This window comes from Caenorhabditis elegans, chromosome III (genome assembly GCF_000002985.6).
Source record: "Caenorhabditis elegans chromosome III".
NCBI classification, from domain to species: Eukaryota; Metazoa; Nematoda; class Chromadorea; order Rhabditida; family Rhabditidae; genus Caenorhabditis; species Caenorhabditis elegans.
In genome coordinates this window covers 7,784,227-7,803,972 of record NC_003281.10, presented here as the reverse complement: position 1 = coordinate 7,803,972, position 19,746 = coordinate 7,784,227, and the positions used below count along the sequence as shown (strand labels likewise).

The 19,746-nt window shown below is 34.4% G+C and overlaps 1 protein-coding gene and 3 non-coding genes across 5 annotated transcripts; 2 read left to right on the top strand and 2 right to left on the bottom strand.

Annotated features, from left to right (window-relative positions):
* Positions 1–537: 537 nt before the first annotated feature.
* Positions 538–686, bottom strand: C08C3.6. The gene has a single exon (NR_052470.1). It is a non-coding gene; the product is annotated as an Unclassified non-coding RNA C08C3.6 (non-coding RNA).
* A 2,591-nt stretch (positions 687–3,277) lies between these two features.
* Positions 3,278–3,425, top strand: C08C3.7. The gene has a single exon (NR_052469.1). It is a non-coding gene; the product is annotated as an Unclassified non-coding RNA C08C3.7 (non-coding RNA).
* Positions 3,426–6,750: 3,325 nt separating this feature from the next.
* On the bottom strand, positions 6,751–6,771 carry 21ur-14402. The gene has a single exon (NR_052468.1).
* A 1,792-nt stretch (positions 6,772–8,563) lies between these two features.
* On the top strand, positions 8,564–10,527 carry cyk-7 (Cytokinesis defective protein 7; the record flags this gene model as incomplete). 2 transcript variants are annotated; one of them, NM_001047380.5, is made up of 6 exons in its annotated part: positions 8,564–8,789; positions 8,885–9,051; positions 9,217–9,344; positions 9,615–9,707; positions 9,768–9,916; positions 10,205–10,527. In NM_001047380.5, the coding sequence occupies 6 exons, from the start codon at positions 8,635–8,637 to the stop codon at positions 10,314–10,316; spliced, it is 804 nt and encodes a 267-aa protein (NP_001040845.2). In that variant the 3' UTR covers positions 10,317–10,527. The 2 variants fall into 2 exon arrangements, with proteins under 2 accessions (NP_001040845.2, NP_001040846.1); NM_001047381.3 differs by having other exon boundaries at positions 8,677–8,789; positions 9,630–9,707; positions 10,205–10,525.
* Between the last annotated feature and the right edge of the window lie 9,219 nt (positions 10,528–19,746).

The following is a 19,746-nucleotide window of genomic DNA, read 5'->3' as shown; positions in this document are numbered from 1 at the left end:
CAGAAAACAACTGTATAGATTGATGCCTCAAACAATCTAAAATGTTAGTAGAAACTACTCTCGCTGTATACACCTAGTATCTCTGAAATGGTTCAATTTTAATATGTGGTGACTCTCACAAATATTGTCTGGTTGAGTAAAATCATATAAATTTTAAAAATCTATTAAATCTAAAAATAACGTGGTTAAAATAAAAAATAAGTAAAATGAATGAACTAGAAAAAAGATATCATTGAACTGTTCAATGCATGTTTTCTAGAAGTCCAAATATTGTAAGACGGTCTAGACAACAAAAGGAAAGCATGAAGATACTCGTAAATGAAACTGAAGGGCAAACCGGAAACCCATGTCTTCTGGTAAGCCGAAGCCATAAAGTAAGGGAAAGGGGAAAGAAGGCGTTACGTTCCTTCATTTCTTCTCACCCTTTCCTCTTCTTCTACTTATTCAGAAGCTTCTTCCTCCTATCAGTGAGCATTCCTACGACTCCGCCTCCTTGCTCTCTTGTTTCGCGCCGTCGCCGTGAGTGCGTGCCCGAGTCGGCACACTTCAAAGGCGAACCTGTCGATGGCGAGAACTAAATAAATCAGAGACGGCGGGAGACGGGCCGGGGAACAACCCTAGAGTTTGGGTATGGAGAAGAGAAAAGATGACACAATATTGTGAGAGGAGACTCCTGGAGCAGCCGCCGAGCAGTATTGAGAGAAATGATAAAATGAAGAAGAATCGTTCGGAGAGGTAACAAGATTGAGTGTGCGGTTACAAGGTGTAGTTCAGGGTTACGTTTCCGGTTTTTCATTTTTGAGACTTTTTGTCAGGAGCACTGGACATCATGGTGTCGTAGTTTTTCGACACCTTTTCTTTTTGTTCCTAGCTATGAAATTTTTACACTTTTAAATCTTTAACTCTTCTAGAATCTCTCTCAGTATATCTAAACATCTACCAGTTCTCAAAATGTTAAAAAAAGCCCAAACAGTTCTGTATGCAAGTTTTAAATAAATAAATGTACGGGACACGAAATTTAACAAGTTTTCTAGGTTTCATAGAATATTCATATGAATACTGTCTAAGCAGATCGACAGATAATTATTCCAGAATCATAAAGAATTCAATATTAATTTTCTCCGATATACTTTATCAAAACGACCTTGATGGTTTCATCAAAAGTATTGAAGGGTCTGTTAGAGGTGACTTAAAATCTTTTGGTAATGTATTACCCATGGGCTTCCCATCGTGTGATGGCTATCTTTTCCTTGAATCATCAGAGAAGAAGCTTATTTATACCGTATCTTAAATAGCGGATCTTAGAGAAAGTGTGAATGGAATCGGTTCCTATGGGAGCTTCTGAGAAGGGGTTATAACTATAGTTGGAAAAGCCCGATGTTTTTCAAATTCTGCACGCAAAAATACAAACTTAAAAAAGGGGTAGCGCTATTAAGGGCATTTTGACCCAAAAGAAAGAGGTTTTTTGAAATGAATTTTTAATTCGACTTATGTTGTGAAATTTAGCTTGAAGAACCAATTTTTCGTAAGTTTGGCATTTTCAGTAGATCTAAACATCTACCAGTTCTCAAAATTTTATAATTTTTATCATAATTTTGATTGGAAATTTAAAGACGCCTGAAAGTTATTGGTGATCAATTTTTAATTTAAGATAATTTAAAGTTTTTTAAAAGTTTTTTTTTTACAAAGTCAAACAACAGCTTCCCACTTAACTTGAACTTGAATGTTATTTGAAAACTCTACTTTCTGGTGTTCTCGGATTATCACCTTACCGCCAAGATGTCCTCTGTCACCTGTCCACCCAACAAGTTGACCGAGTACTTGTCCCCCGGCCTTCCGTAACTCTATAAATCTTTCCGTAAACTTCCGCCTGACCCGCAATTCTCTATGTCGGCTGCTCACCTTGACACCTTCTTCTAAAAAAAACGACTACCGGGTGGTCGAACTCTTCATTTCTAATGAAGACGACGCCAAATGAGAGAGGGGAGCCTGCTCATCTTTTGTCGGCGCCTTCCTTTGACTTATTTACAAAAAAAGCTCATTGGGTGAGCCCTTAGCAATTGAGGAGTAAAATGAAATGCGCTAATTTATGTGAAAAGACGATATGCATCTGTTTTTTATTGGATTTTCGCATTGCTTTTTTTAGAATGATGGCTCAAAGTCAAGGGGTTGTAGAAAGAGGAGCACCTGTCTTCTGGAGACGCTCAATTAGAATAGTTGGATAATTGTGAGGGATTTTATATATTTCAGAGGTTTCGGATATCTGATGAAATTAGTTAGAATACAGCTAATTTTACAGTTTTAAAATTTTTTATATTAAAAGTTTTATTAAAACTATAAATTAAAAAAAGTAAAATCAGTTCGACTTTGAGTGAAAAAATACAAAAAATTTAGGTTAAAAGAATTATGATTCTGGAAGTTTTTAATAAAAATATTGCAATTTCCAATTTAATTCATGACTCAACAACTTTTGGAACCTCAAACAAAAAAAAAGTAAAGTTCTAAAAATATCAATAGTTCATCCAACCTTCTAAACACCTCTATAAATTAAGCACCCCTAAAACAACTAAAAAACCAAGAAATATCGTTCCATTCCCATGACCTCCAATTGAATTCAAAAGATAATAAAAGTTTTTTCTCCCGCAAACCGAAAAAAAAATCTTCTTATCAGTGAAAAGGACGGCCGAACTTACCTCCGCGCCAAGTTCTGATTTATTGATGGGAACGGAAAAAAACGGAGTGCCCGGAACATAAAAATGAGAAAAATGGTAAACTGATAAAAGTTTGAAAAGTAAATGGAAGGCGCAAGGTGATATAGGGATATAGGGAAGTATTGGGTTATGTATGAAAAAGAAACACCATAAAATAGTGGGACAATTCCTCACAGCTGAGGTTATCATAATCACTACAGTTTGTTTTGATACCAAGTATTGAAATATGTACTACACTTTTTTTAGCAACTTCCCCCAAGTTCATTACTTCTTTTTATAAAAGAAGATTACAAATTATTATACAACTCAAAAATTTAGAACTGTATTGTATAAATAGTATGTAATCTCATTTAAAATTTTTTTTCAGATTGGAAAATAAGTTTGAAATTTAAAAAATTAATTCACTGGGCGTAGAAACTTTCCATTTTTGAGTTTCGTTTTTGTTTTTAAATTTTACTTTAAAGGAGTATCTCATAAAAAAACCGTCAACCAAACCATATGTTGTGCACAGCTCAATTACTGGGGCACCATGAGCTCAATCAGACAACAACAAAAAATTTAAAATGATTCTCCGTTGTTAATAACAATCATAATAACACCGGGTTCCATAATACAATGGCTCGTAAAAATATTAACAGGTTGTTGTTCTTCTGCTCCTGGAACACTGCCAAGGCAGATGGCGGTGAAAAGGAAGCGACTGTAAAAGGTCGTAAACTGGTGTGACGGATGAACCCGTAGGTTCTTAACGTGAAGAAGAGAGGGACAGATGCTGCTGTTAGAGCACCGGATATGGGAATTATTTGGAAGAAATTGAGAAGTAGGAAGAGATTCATGTCAAGTACCACAAATGTTTAGGGAAGAAATGGGGGGAATTATGACGAATAATTTGGTAAAAAGTTAAGATTAACAATTGCCGGTTATTTTTTGAAAAATATAAAAAAACTTTTGGTAATGATAATCTGATAATGAGTGTTGATTTTTTTTCATTCTATAATACACTTTTTAAAAAGTATGTGCATATTTTAGAATTAAATGCAGTGCAATTTGTTCAAAATTAGTTCTAGAAGTTTTGACTTTGAAGCAACATCTTCTTTTTTTTTGGAAAATATTTTCAAGTTCTTCATAAGTAGCTCCCAAAGCTTCAAATTTAAAAAGAGTCTGACAATAACAGCAGATAAAAAGTTTTAAAAATAATTTTAATCCAATAATCCCTAAATGTAAGTCCAACTTTTAAAGCTATTGATTTTGTAAGTAACAATTTTTTCATCTCACAAGTAAGGAATTATGTAATTAAAAAATTAGATACTATTTCCAATCTATAAATTGCAGTTACCACTAGTGCACAAACTTTTTATTTGTTTTTCAGACCCAAGTTTGGAAATTTAAGTTATATATTTTCTCACAACAAGTTCCCATATCTACAGTACTCAATTCACGGGCAAGATTTTCAAATTCAAATCCAACTCAATTTTCACATTCCCATATTGAATTAAAAGAGACAGTCCGTTCCCATTCTCATTTGAACCTATGCACTTTATGTTATTCACTATGAGGAGAGCTCATCAAAAAAGGAAAATGATATGGTCACACTTCCCTTTCGGCAATAACATTTTTGATGTACCGGAGCCTGTGAGATTTAATGGGATTGGGAAAAATGTTAAATTTCAAAACTTTGGTACTAAAAAATTTTACCTTATGTTGTCGGGGTACAGTTGGTTTGGTAAAACGGACAGTTTACTTTTCGAGGTTTAGATCTTAAATATTTATTAAAATGATACATTAATAGAAAAAAAAACGACGATTGCCAAAAAATGGTTATCGAAAAAACACTGTAATACGAGAGACCGGGCGCCCTTTTTAGTTCGGTTTACCAGCCCGGCAGTGTAAAGAGCGGGAGCCGACAAAGGAATTTTTTGTACAAAAGTGGAAACAAATCATTTTGAAAAGTTTATTTCAAAGAGAAAATCCGACCAACATGGGAGGTAGAAGGCTCTCAACTAATTGTTGCGCAATCTAGAATTGCGCAAGGTTGGTGGGAGAGACCTACGTGGGAAAAATTTAAAACATGAAAAGGAGGGTATATACGGGAAGGATTTTACTTAAAAATTTCTATGTAGATTTAGCAAATTTGAATGTTTCAGTATGACAGTGAAGAAAAAAAAAACAAGAAAAATTTTGAAAGAAAAAAGGAAACAAACAATCTAAATAATGATACGGAATTAACGATGTTTTATGATCGCGTAGTTTTATTATCAAATATTTTGCATAATTTATTTTATTTATTTCCAACCGTCTCCACTGATGGTTAATAAAACTGTAAAAATGTAGATTTTCACGAGAATGATTCACAAGAATCTGCCGGAAATACTGTGTTGCAATCTACTGACTATGTTTTTTTGTACTATAATTTTAAAGATGTCTCTAAAATTTTTATTATTATGATAAACATAGATATCAGAATATGTATTTTTCTGTAAACGTGCTGTAAAAATGACATTCACTTTGAAGAGAATAATAAGGAGCAGTAATAAAAAGTTTAAGCTTTCTAAATTTATTCTTTGTTCCTACAATCAAACAACAAGATTTGAGAATTAATACTTTATAACTCCTGGATTTTAATCAGATCAACTCATCGGTTTCTCAAACATGAAAAATCGGGAAATTCAAATCTAACCCCAATCAGGAAATTGTAATAATTCTTAAATGACACAAGTCTACTAATTCGCCACTTCCGGTCATTTAATTAAAAAAGGTGTAAGGCACCCGTTTGCTGTCCAATTGGTGGCGGCGTCTTGGCGCGAAAAGAGGATGATCGCGAATAAATATTGAGGCGGCGGTGGATCAAGAGAACATCAAAGAGATACACAAAGTGACTAAAGAGTGAAATGCACGATATTTGAATTCTGAAATTTTGGTTAAAAAAACGCAGAAATTGGAGTTTCACTTATAATGTTAGGGGACGAAACATTTTGGAAGTTGATTCTAAAGTATTCAACTTTTTTCCTTCCCATATTGAGATTACAATGTTTTAATATATTTGTGTGACAGGCAATATATTTTGTTGTATTTTCTAACTATAAAACATATGGATATCTCTAGTTTCAGAAATACTACATACAATTTTGTAAAGCTTTTTATTTTTTCATATAACTACCTTCAATTTAAATATTTTTGCTCCAACTTTTGATGAGACGTAATACATTTCAGTTTTCTATCAGATTTTGAAACAATTTTTCAAAAATTTTGGCTTATCTCCAAAATCGTCCTCCGCACTGAAATATGAAACTAGACCTTTGCCTTCAAAAAATGGAAAAGCAAATGCAATATCGATTTTTGAGTCGAAATTTATATACCGTATTGCAATACTATTTTTCGGTGGTCTTCCCGCTTGCAATACTAATAGGGAGTGCAATACTAAATTTCAGAACATTTTTCTGACTTTGAGCTTACTAGTTTTTTTTTTCGAAAAAGCTCGAGTCTTATTTAAAGATTCAGAAGCTGTAATTTTAAATGTAACATATATATAAGTTCGAAAACTTCAATCTCGTAGAAATGTTGGGAAAAATTGTAACAAAATAGGCAAAAAATGTTGTTGAAACTCTGAAATTAGCGAGACGGTTTGCGATAAAATAAAAAGTAAACGCAAGACTATTAGGGAGGCCATACTAATAGAAGAAATACGGTATTCAGAATGCTGGAAACACGTTGAACACGATGATCGTGTTTATTTTGACATCCAGACTTTGTGATAACTTCTGAAATTCTGAAATTATTGATTTAAAGATGTCAATATTTTTGAAAAAATGTTTCAAAAACTGATAGAAACCAGAAATTTCCTTGACAACGTTTTTCGTTATTTACTTGAAATAAACTTCCAAAGTCTGACTTTGCAAATAGCAATAGAAAATTTAAAAAAAAGATCGTGGTGGCGAAAACTGTGAAATCAGCACAAAATTCAAGAAAAAGTTTGAAAAGTTTATTTATGAATTTCAGTCATTTTAAGAATATAGGAGTGGTTTTCAACAACTTCCCTACCGGGGCAATTCTACATTTAACTGAACTTTTCAATTTGAAACTTTCTGTTCAAAATCACACACTAAAAAGGTAAAAAATATGATCTGTACATAGACATTTTTTATGTGAAAAAATTTGCTTCCATAAAAGCGGAAAAGTTATTTTTATTTGTTTTTACAGAAGGTTCAAAGCTGGATGGGTCATCGCTGTGATTGGGTAATCATAATTACAATTTTTCGAACAATTAAACTTCAGTTATTAGGAAAAAGGAGTCGATTCGGAAGCACAAAAAGAAATGAGAACATTGGGAAATTCGAATGACCTACAAACAATTAGGCTATATCTTCATAATGCTCATATAAAAAATCCAAAGATTTCGGAAATTGTGGAAAGTGTGGTGAAAGGAACACCTTGACTAGGTGACGAAATGAATGGTGGTGGTAGGTTATCTTGAGTCAATATCTTTCGAACTTCTTCTCTCTTCTAACTACCGTATTCTGTGTCGGCTAAACTTCAAAGTGGCGTCTTCAGTCGTTCGTCTCGATTGAGAGAACCAATTAACACCTTTCCGCTACTTAGCCTCAATCTATTGACAGCCGTGTAATGCTCCGAGAAACTATGAGTTGGCACAAAACTGGTTTCTCGTTGAATATTCTGTATTTGTTATTTGACTGAAAATAGCTGCAAAAGTCATTATGGAAATGTATTCCGGATCACAAGAAACCTTCCAAAGTTTCCTCAAATAAGGTGAGGGTTTTGTCGGTTTTATTGATACTAAAAACAACCCTAAAAAGAGATTGCAACAGCAAGCTGCAATATTTGCATGAATTGAATTTAATTTATGAACGAGGTATTAATAACTCGAGAGTTTTTAGAATTTTCCAACATTTCTGTTTAATAATAATTGATAACATTGTAGCAATGGAATTTATTCTAGCGAGAAAGGTTAAGAAAGAATATAAAACTTTTACAGAAAGGCGATCTGACAGAAATATTGAGTCTGAATAAAAACATGCGATATTTATTACTCTTCTAGTACCTTTCTTGTTTAAAAAATTCCAAATTATTCCACATTCATAAATTAGCAAATTAAAAAAACTATCTCTCTTGTTGGAATGCAATAGTTTTCTTTCCCTTTTTCAATCATGCTCCGCGACTTTTCAGGCAATTGAATTTGAAGCTAGTCTAAAGGCCACATTATATAATGCATCATCACTGGTGTAAAAGCGGATTGATAATCATAAACAATGCATTTACATCAATTATAGCGATGCAATACTATCAGGCAGAAATGTTTCTAAGCACAGGAAACCCGTTTCCAATGAGAGTCCACCCATTCTGAAAGTTGCTAATGATAGAGCTCTCATTTCCAATTGTAGAAAACACTAGTAATAATGATAGCAACCTAGATGTCTTTTTGCAGTTGATTACCATAGAAGGCATTTGTGTTTCGTCTTAAAAGATTATTAGAATTTTATTTTTTGAAAAATAAACCGGATTTATCCTGTTCAACGAACATTTTCAACGAAGACAGTCAGAAAATATTTAAAAGCTGCTTTTAGAGCCGTATTGAAAACATATTTGATCTGTGTGACTATCATTCATGTTCAATTTAAAATAATTAATGTTTCAATCTCAATACGTTTATTTTATTTATGAAACTCCTTGAAATTAAATCTGAAATTAAATTAAATTTGAAGTTCGCGCGTTTTTTCGGACTGAAAGTGTGCCAGCACTAGAAATGCGCCAGTAAGTGTTTCAGTGGCATTTTTCTCGTGAACCTTTTCTTCAATTTCCGCGAATTCGAATTTAATACCAAATTTTCACGTTTTTCTTTTAATTTTTCATTCATTTTCCACAAATTGCCGTGTTTTTCTCCGTATTTTTATTACAAATTGTCACAATAAAGATGTCAGACAATCTGTCGGCGCGGTGGCATCGAATTTTGGACATGACGAACCGCGAAACGTCAGACGATGTGGTGATTGCCCGTTCGAGCTTCGATGACTTCTCCCAGTCAACTCCATGGCGAAAATTCGAAATTTCGTGTGGAAATCGGTCATTGTGAGCATTTTCTTCATCCCGTTCGACAGAGTTTTGTTATCCGATATTGAAAAATTGGCCTAAAATTTGATTTTCTTTATAATTTCTAATTTTAGCTTTGTGAATCCTGGATGGCTCGCCGAACTGTCTCCATACTTTGCCGATGAGCTCTACGTCAGAAAGCCCAATGTTCAACGATATGTGATCGATCAGGCGACTCCTGATGAGGTGCTCGAGTTCCTTCGATGCATCACCTTCTGCCCAATGAGGAAACCACTTACAGGTGATTTGAATTAATTTTCATGATAATTCAATTATCGCAAATTCATGGATATTTAATTTCCAATGTTGACACAAGTTGGAAATTGAGATTTGTGAACCAATCATTTGAAATATAAAAATTACCGACAAGGATTTCCTGCCACAAATTTTATTTGTATGTTTTCAGTTAAAAACGTTTCCCTCGTTCTGACTTTCGCCAATCGTTTCGAGATGCGTCCGGTTCAAGCCCGTTGTGAGAACTTCATCGCGCAGAATGCCACTTCGCTCAGCCGTGATAAAACCAAACTTTTTCAGGTACGACGAAGGTGGCGTATTTTGCCATGTAAATAAACGATTTAATATATCAAAATTGGATTATTTCCATATTTCTTTACAATAGCTTCTTTCAAAATTTGGATTGTTGGTAATTTTCCACACTAGATTCCAAGTTTCAGGGATGCAAATTGTTTACTGAAGTTTTTATTGTTTCATGATGAACGCACTTAATTACCATTAAAAATCGATAAATAGTGTGATGATGCCAGCCGGCTCTGAATAAATAATTATATCCTCATATTTTCATAGTTTTTCCCGTTGCAGGTGACATGCGCCATGTCTCAATGTGACCCAAACAGCTCGACAATGTCAGTTCTCGTCGACAAGTTGGCCGGCATAAAAGTAAGTCTCAATTAACAAAATTTTAACCAAGTATATTTTGTCTTATCAAAACATTTCCAGGATGACGAGCTATCCCGTCTGCACTTCGCCGAAATGCCAGGGGATGTAGTTGCTGAAGTCTATGCTCAGAAGATTCAGAGAACGAAAGACAAGAAAGCTCAACGTCAAGCTGGAGCCAGTGATGAGACTGCAGCTGGATGTTGCTTCATGTAAGTTGAAAAACACGTTCTAAATGTGCTCCCAGTTTGAAAGTTAAGTATTTAACTTTAGAAAACAACTTTGGATTTTTCTTGAAAGTAACTGTTGATCAGGCTATTCTTTTTTTTTTAAATTTAAGTACGTTGTTTTAAACGTGCAATAAAAATCAATCAGGTAGATAAAACGATGGTTTTGTTCCAACTTCTGTAGTTTTATCACAGTTCAGTACGAAAAGGTTTAAGATATCCTTGAACGAAATTGGGTTATTTATAAATTTTAATTAATTAATATATTTGCAGGCAATGGGCATCCTCTCTGTTCAATCGCCGTCGTCAACGCAATCAGGCTGATCAGTCGATTCTTCCACCAAGCGGAGACCAACAACATCACCGCAGCGAACTGCATGCCTAAAAACCAAGAATTTTGCCTGTAAAATGCCCGATTTCACTTTACCGTTTTATTGTTTCCCCCGTTCTTATTCTCATACTATCTAATAATGATAATAATTACGAGAAGACTCCCCACACCCGGTTGGTAACAAACGCCGTACAAAATTGTTGATTCATCTTACTCCCCCTACCACTTCTTTTCTAATTTTTTATCAGATGAAGTTTTGTTTTCTAGAAAGCTTTGCATGTAGGTATGCCCTTGAAAAAAACGACCTATAATTCATCGATTCAGGGTGGTCGACAGTCACTGGACCGCTCGTTTGAAAATTTATCGACTTTCTACTGTAATACGGTAGTTTTCAAACTTTCGATGTACTTCTCCGATAAGAAGTACTGTAGGTCCCTCAAGACATCGTCATCATCATCATCTTAAAATTCTTTGAATTCTTCTTCTCTAGCCCATATCGTGTGCTCCGCGGGTTCGTGCACGATGAAATATGGACGGCGCAATTGGGAAGTGCTCAGAGACGCAGAGATTCAGGAAAGCGAGCATATTTCATTTTTTGACGTGGCAGAGGAGCAGACGACGGACGCGCGGAGCGGATTGACGTGGATGGAAATGACACCAGAAGCAGTGAAACCTTGTGTTGAAGAAGACATAGGAGACGGCTGATGTTCGAAGTGGAAGGTTAAGCCTAACTAAAGGAGCATCCGGTACACAGCAAATATTGAATATTAAAACTTTCTAGATAATTCCGAAGAATAACATTTTTTTCATATGTTTATTTTATCACACGGATTTAATGTGTCTCACCACAAGAATAAAGTCCATGATTTCCAGTATGTTCAGTGCCCGCGTTTCCCTTCATTTGGAATTTGGCAAACTTTCCTAAAAATTTCTATAAATTTTGATTTTCGAAAGAAATTGAAAATTCGACCTTTTTATTTTTCGCTGCGAGACCCACCCGAAGAATTCGATGCGCCTTTAAGTACACTTTTCAGGAAATTGCGATACATCCATTATACATATTTTATCATGGTTTCTTTATCATAAACATCAATATCTATCGATTTTACTAGATTTAGAAGTAACAATTTACCAGAACGAAACCCAGTTTTCTTTTAATTTTCATGAATAAACCTGTCTGCGTCTGAAAGCTAATAAGATTTAAATCTCTAAGAATTTAGATAAATAATTTCTTCTTCTTTTCACTTAAGAACAAGCGGCGCCCTTCCTTCTTCTCTCCATGGCGACTGGACGTCGACCTACCGTACCCGAAGACAAGCCCCGCCCACATTGCGCCAGGGCGTTAATGGAGTCGATGAAGAATAATATTATTGTTTCGGAAGCATTGCCGCTCTGTTTTTTTCATTTGCTTCGATCGTTTTTCATCCTATTTTTATTGGAATTCTCCCCCCATTTTCGACATTTTTATTACCTAATAGCTTGACAATTCAAAGAAATAGCAGGTGTTCTGAAGGGCAATTTTGATAGATAAATATTGAATAGAAGGTTGCAAATAGTGTTTGTGCTCGTTCCTTGGTCTCGGAAACAGAAACACATGTGAATCGGCCATTGAAAGTTCCGCGGTCCGAGAGACCCTCGTAAATCCATTTTTATGGCCGTTTTCAGGACCCCTTCAGTGTCTTCTCGGAGCATCAGCTCATTTGCATTTCTTTTCGCAACTTTTTCTTTCGAATAATCGCTTTTTAAATAAATGGGGTCAGAAATGATCCACAGCTTGTTATTCTAAATATCCTGGACTCCTTTGACTACAATAAAGAATCTGAGATTTTATAACAGATTGAATAGTTGTCTGAAAATGAGACTATATTATATTTAACTGATTATGCTCGACATTTGGAGGCAACGTCCTGCCAAACTTCTGCAATTTTCTGACAAAAATTTCGTTTTTGAGAATCTTAAGCAACTTCCTGCCAGCAATTTGGCAATGGATTTGAACTGATCTTAAAGAATTGTTAGGCTACTGACAGGAACTTTAGTTGTCTTTAAACTCAAAGAAAACTGTGTAGATATAAAAAAGTTTTTCAGAATTTCTAGAACTCGTTTCCTAACTCCAAATTTGGTCAATTTTAGTGCATTGAATGTGCCTTTAAAGTAATGTTTCACATATTTTGTGTTACCAAAAGTTATCAACTGACTAAACATATATTATGTGTGAATTCCTTTGCAGTTGTGTTAATTTTAATTGTTGGCATCCTTAAAATAAGCCAAAGTATTAATTGTCAAAATGAGATAACGTGGATGCAAGGCTGATTGGAAGAACTTATTAGAATTTAACTAGAGTAAACTTATATTAATGTTAAAGAAAAAAGTTCTGGGTAGTTTCAACAGTTGTAGTTCGTAAATTATCTTTAGTGCGATTTTTTTTTGCATTCTGTCCATACCGCTGTTTTGTCACTCGGTTTTTGTCACAAAGACGTTCAAGCGCTACACGGTTATCAGCCACGACAAAAAATTTTACAACGGCGTTTGGCTTGTATAACTTTGCTCAAAAATGTAAAAACACAATTTCAGAGTCCTCCTAAATGCAAATATGCACTGTTTGTCAACCATGTTACATTTTATCTTTGTACTGTTGTGGAAGGAGTCATGAAGTAACCGAAATATAATTTTCCATATTACTGTCAACCTAACTAACTTCCTGTCGGAAACAACTCTTTTCCTCTCAACATTAGTCTTTAATTACTCGTTTTTTCTTCAAAATGCCCTTCAATTGAAAGACTAAATTAAAGGAAGGAATTGAAAAAAGAGGGCGCCCACCTGTCATAACATTCATTTATCTTGTGACTTGCTCCAATTAGACGCTCCTGTCGACTGAGAAGCGCTTCCATTTACAGTAATCCCCGCTTTCTTCAAATTTCAAATGCATTGCGTCACCCCCGCCGTCGACTACCGTACCCCATGCGGGACCCCCTTCTTCATCATTCTGATGTCTCTCTGGTGTTTGCAGTCTTTCTAATTGATAATTTATGACGTTTTAATGTTCTCTCACTCACTCACTCTTCTTCAAATCAACTGATATGTTGAGATGGATAAGAAACGATTCACATGTACGAATTTTTGGAATTTCGAGAATTTTTGCTTTGAAACTTTGAAGAGACTTCATAGATCTATGGAAGTTCGAATAATGGAAACCAGTGGTTAATAACTGAAGAAGGGGAAGTCATCTAAAGATAACTGATAATAATGAAAAATAATATTTCACAACGATTAAAAAAATTCAGAACTTGAAAGAAAAGTGAATAGGAAAAATCGTCTAAATCCCAAAAAGTGGGCCCTGCAAAAGTTAGCTCTATAACTATTGTTCACTGAAAAAACTCAAGATATTTTGTAAAAAGCACAAAGTATCACTACACCAAATTATTGAAATGATTACGGGCAGTTAGTAAGTATACATCCAGTTGAAATAGGCAACAGAATTGCATATATACAAGGAATATGTAGAAGTTAGAGCTTTTTCTCGAATTAGAAATATAAAAATTCATAATAGAAATATTTTTTTTCAGAGTTTTTATTAGAACACAACTAACTTCCATATACAAAAACAACAACATTTCATGACGTCGGCGCATGCTTTCTAGGACACCAGCCACTTGAAAACTGTACAAACTAGTGTCTAAAATAAAACGTACTGGACGAATAAGTTGAAAAGTTATTGATTTATGTCCTGAAAACGCAATTTTGAAATGGACATACGTGTTCTAGCTGAGAAACACTCATCCTATTTTTTAGAAGTCTCTGTGTGATTCTTAAAACTTGAATTCCTTTTCCAATTACCAAAGATTCCTAGGAAAGTTTAAAAAAGAATATGTACTTGTCCTCATCCAAAATCAAATCAACCCTGTCTCTCACTGTTGTTCTGTTTGTCACCCGAGTACATCGTGACCCGTCACAATTTATAGCTCATTTTGTACTAGTGGGTGGTCTTGTCTCTGATTTATTTCGCTTTTCTGATTCTCTGCACCTACTCTTACTTTCTAGTACTTTGTTCGTTGCTCAGGCAGACTTTTAGCGTCACAGAAATTAACCTGATTTCGAGATCGTTCTGCGTAATATCAGTTGTAAGTGTGAACATGAACACTTGAAAATCAAACTAAAATTTGAATTTTCTTTTTAAAAAAAGGGATCCCTCGATCCTGTGAGTTCTGTATGAAAAATATGTGTTTGTGTTGGCGGTAAAAAGGCAAAGGATGCTGGTAGTAAATGTATCATCTTTTGCCTCCTTTTACAGCCATAACACACGGAGAGAGGATGGGACCTTTCGTCTTGTCCACTATAAATCAGTTCGTGTTCCCGAAGAAATGAAAACAGACAGACATAGAGAGAGCCTATCTATGCCGTCCCTTTGATGTTATGCCGACTCTCGCGCACCCGATTGGGAGATGATGCGGGAAAAGATGGAGAGAGCAGTAGAGAGAGAAGCAGAATGGATACTGTAGAATGTAAATTTGAATTTGATTTTGAATCTTAGGCTAGACAAAATAGGCGTTCGATTTTGAACATGACAAATATGAAAGTATTTGAGAGAAAATTGTAGTCTTGAGATCATGGGCACTTCTATCAAAAATCATTAAGACAACCTAGGCCAACACGTGTCTCTGTCTAAAAGTTCAAAGATTTTCAAGATTTCAAGTTTTTAAATTTTAAGATCTGGAGCAACTCTATGCGTGCCGTATTTACCGTATTTAATGCGTGTCGTATTTAACTTATTAGACTTACGATTTTTAGATACATGTTCAACTTGAGAAGTTGGTGGTATCTCTAGCTTATCATCCCTAATAGGATTCCCTACCAACCCTTTATGATTCATGCTCTTTCTACATGCATCGGCAACTCTTTTGTAAACCGACTCCGTCCATATGCTCTACCACCACAATGAGGGAACCATCACTTTTTTACAGCCGAGCAAGCGTTTCTTTGTGCTCCTCTCTCAACGCAATCCTGTAAACGCATTTTGACAATGATCTGTGCAAGTGTAAGAAAAAGCAAAGACAAAGAGATTCACGAAACCACTAAATCAATCACTTTTCATGATTGTGTTTAGTGTTTAATGGAGAAGAAGACGATGTTCCGGGAGATAAAGCTCCCGCAAGAGTGAAAGATTAGACAATTTTGAGCAAGGTATAGAAGCCCTGATTCTCCAACTTGAAGCCTATAAAATTAAGTTATATATTGAAAAGATAGCTCGACAGAAATCGATTCGTGAAATATTTGACGTAGAGTTAGAAAGGTAAGGACTCATGAAATTGACAAAAAACACTGAAAATGGGCTTTCCACTGCAAATTTTTCATGATTAAGGATGAAAGTTAAATTTTACCAATCTTCACAGTTGAAAGAGAAAAACACAATCCTAGAACTTTGTGACATTGAAATTCTTGCAGTACCGATAACAGTTTTACAACTCTACTCCGTATTATGTACCGCCCATCTTATTACCTACCACCCACCTGGGAATTTATTGTCTTCGGATTACGTATCGAGTGTCGGAGATTTGATTGCAGATCATTAACACCATTTTAATGGACTTTTCATATCTTCTTATTGACAAGTAGATTTATCAGATTTAGTGTATTGTAAGTTTTGGAATGTGGTGCACCCTCTTTTCAAATTGAATTTTACTTTAATAATTACAAGTCTACCTTTATTTGGAAATATTTATTATTGCTTAAAACTTAAAAAGAACCAAAGGGCTTTCAAGTTTTCGGAAATTATTGTTTTAACTAGTTCTTGATAATGAAAATTCATGATGTGATTGTTTTATTAATTCAACTTTTGAGATAAATGTAGATATCATAATGAGTAATACTTTGCAAACTTTTTAGTTGTTGATGATAAAGTTATCAAAATTAACTAATTATTACTGCAGTTACTGCCTTCATAATTCATTACATTTAAATCTCAAGTATTTTTACAAATTAGGTTTTTCCTGTTCCTTTGCCCAAAAAGTGTCTTCCCATTCAACCTACTACCGTATACTTCTGTTTGTACCCCCACGCATTCTCGGAGCGTCGAATAAACTTGAGGCGGTGTTCTGTTTGAAGTGAACCGATAAAACAAGCGGCACAAAAATGTGCAAAAAAGCAGGTGCGATAAGAGTGATAAAACCAAGTTTGAAAGAAAAATGAATATGGTAGCAAGTGTCAGAAAGAGATCGTTTTGGAAATCTACTTTTTTCTTGAATGCGAAAATAGTTGTTTTTCTATGGACATTTATTTTTCAATGCTTATCAGTAGCCATATTATTTGGCCTCAAAATCAATTGTCATCAATACTTTCCTCGTGGCACTAAAATTTCAGTTCTTCAATCAAATAACAAGAATTTTTCAACACACAACTGAAAACACCCGAAACAAAATGACAAACCAAATACAAAAAGTTATACTGAAAAGGTTTGAAACCCGTTAAAAAAATTGCACATAGTTCTACTGGTAGGGCGAGCGGGAGGCGCACTCGTCACACACGTGATAAGTTTTTATTGTACTCAGTGAATGCAATGACATTATTTAAAGGGCTATTTTTATAATTAACTATCATAAACAGTCCACAAATTTTTGAAAATATCACACATTTTAGCAAAAGTTGTTCGGTTCCCGAACTTCGGTATACGGAACAACTTATTTCAAGGTTTAGAAAATATTGAAAACTTAGTTGAAACACAAATTTACAACTAAAAACTAATGAAAGAATGTTCATATTCCATGCCTTACTCATCCTCTTTCTCTATTCTTGGAAACTTCAAAAGGCGCCGCCCGTTTCATTTTCCTTGCCTCCTCTCTTTGCCTCCCGTTTTTCCTCATTCCGTTCTCGGCCTAACCACTGCATTTTTGAATTCCAGGTGGTCTTCCTTTTCGTTCTTTTTTCATTTTTTCTTTGTCGGTTAGAGATGAAAAGGATATGCGGTGACTAATAGGCGGAAAATTCAATGGATCACGAATCTGAAATTAAACGGTTTTTAGGGCAGCTAATATTGTTGTGCAGCAGATTTAGGGAGGAGGAAATTTAAATTCAAACATTTTGAGTTACATGATGTTGCACTAATTTTCTAATTAAAAACATTTTTTGAGACTTCGTCGCTTAGACTTAACGAAACAATTGTCGATATATCTTTAAAAAGCAGACGTTCTTATGTCAGTGTCCCTATGTGCCTATAAAATGCCTACAATATTCTTACCGGTCTTATGTGTTTGCAAAATTACATTTTCGATGTTTTCTTTCAGTAGGTTCAGAACGGAGATACCGGATCAGGCTTCGTTCGACAAGTTCTAACTATTTAGTCTGTGCGGCAATTTGCCACTGGCCATGCTCTGAAAATGATTTAAACAAACTTTCTATAACCCCAAATTTTATAATTTTGAGATATTGGAGATTTTAGTTAAGTTTAACCTTTTTTCATAATTTTGAACAACCGTTAAGAAACTATAGTTTTTTTAAGTATCGTAATGAAATTCGGTATTTTTGAGATTCTAGGTAGCACCAGCAAACAGTAAAATTTCAAATTAAATAATTTATATTCACATAGATTTTTGGCAAGATATGAACTGCTTTTAATAGCTAGAGAAATGAGTTTCTGATTAACATAAAACTTAATTTTTGATCTCGCCTTCTTGTCAATTTTATTTCACTTCAATTTTATTCACTTATACCTTATTTTTGAATTTATTGAAAAATGTAAATATATCAGAATGATGGTACCGCACCATTATAATATGTTTTGGCATTTTCTTTGCAAACTCTCGCGATTTCCTGTCAACGTGAGTGTAACAACTGAGTTTCTAGTATTTAACTCTTGATGTTTCTAGTTCACTTATAATAACTTTGGAAATGCAAACACATTAATTTTTCTGATTATTTCAAAGTCTGCTTCTCCTATTACCACCATCTCATTTTTTTTCACACTTCCCATTCAATTGAAATGAATGGAAGTGGGTGTGGAAAAGTCGAAAAAATCCTCGTTTTTTGTTCTATGCAGAAAGCATCAAGCATTAGCAATTGAGACGATTGAAAAAAAGCAAGCCGCAGAGCTCTCTCGACCAACCCGCAACCAATCGAAAAAATAGATGAAGTAGACTAATTATGTGGGGTGTTGATGGGCACGAGAATTAGGCGGAACCCACTGAACCAATATTCGGGATGATTTTGTGGGTAAGAATTTGTTTTATTTGTGAGAGCTGGGAGAATTTGAATGCTACTGCTCCTTTAGAAACAATATGTTTTATGGAAGAAAGTGTGTGTGAAAAAAAGTTGAAAGTGGTAACGAAGGTTTTAAAATTATATTTATGTACTCAAATCACAAATGACTCATTAAACGGTCGGAGTTAAGTTGTTATTTGATTTTCACTCTTTTTTGCATATTTTAATTATTTCTTTTGATTTTTCTATTAACTAGGTACATCTTCGGTAGATGGGTGCACAAATTTTTTAACTTTAATTTTTTCATTTCATGAAATTTTAATTTTCCGATAATTTTCCCATCTCCTCTTTTCACGACTAATCAATTTTTCAGATAGTGAAGGGCTATTATTATTCAACAGATACGTTTTTTAACGTTTTAATATTTTATCGGTTCTAGAAATTTTGATCCTTTTCATTTGATTCTTTTGATTACTTTGTTTCAAGAGTTCCAAATACATTGAACATACAAATGTCATTTTCTAACCTTTCTAATTTTCTGCAAGACTTCAATTTTTTCAAGTTCGGGACTTGAATAATACAGATATAGCATTTTGTTTTAAATTGTAGATTTAAATATATAATATCAAACAAATTTTTTAAAAAACCATATTAATTTTGAAAAAATGACAACTTCTAATCGAATTATTTTTTTAATTTATACTTTTGCTTAATTTCGTAAAATTTTTATTTTCATTCGAAAATTAAATGCCAGAACTCATTATTTGAATCATATTTTCCAATTTTCACAAATCTACAATAAGATGTCATCTCTGTAGGATAAGCCCTCTCAAATGCCATTGTAAATGACATCTAAACCAAATGCTAAATAGAAGCTCTTGACTTGGAATCTTAATAACTAAAATATTATGATTTCTACCATAAAATGCTACTCATCATTGCCTTCCCAGTCTTTTCATGCTCCTCCCAATTTCTCCGATTGGTTTCCCCATTTCCCGTCAACGCCCGGAGACTCCGCCCATTCACACGTTGTTCGCATCGACCAGTCGGCCGCCGGGGGGCCCCACCAATATTTCATCAGGCGCCCTCAACATATTTCAATTCTCCGATTGATTTCTCTTCTTTATATTCGAATATATATCTTAATTAATGCGTCAATGCCCCGTTTATTGGTTTTTAGTTACGGGACTCATTGGATACTTTATAATATTAGGTTCCAAAGAGAAACTGGAAGAGAGAGAGAAGGGCTTAATGTAATGGCATTAAAGATTGATAATGTGACAAATGATAAATTGAT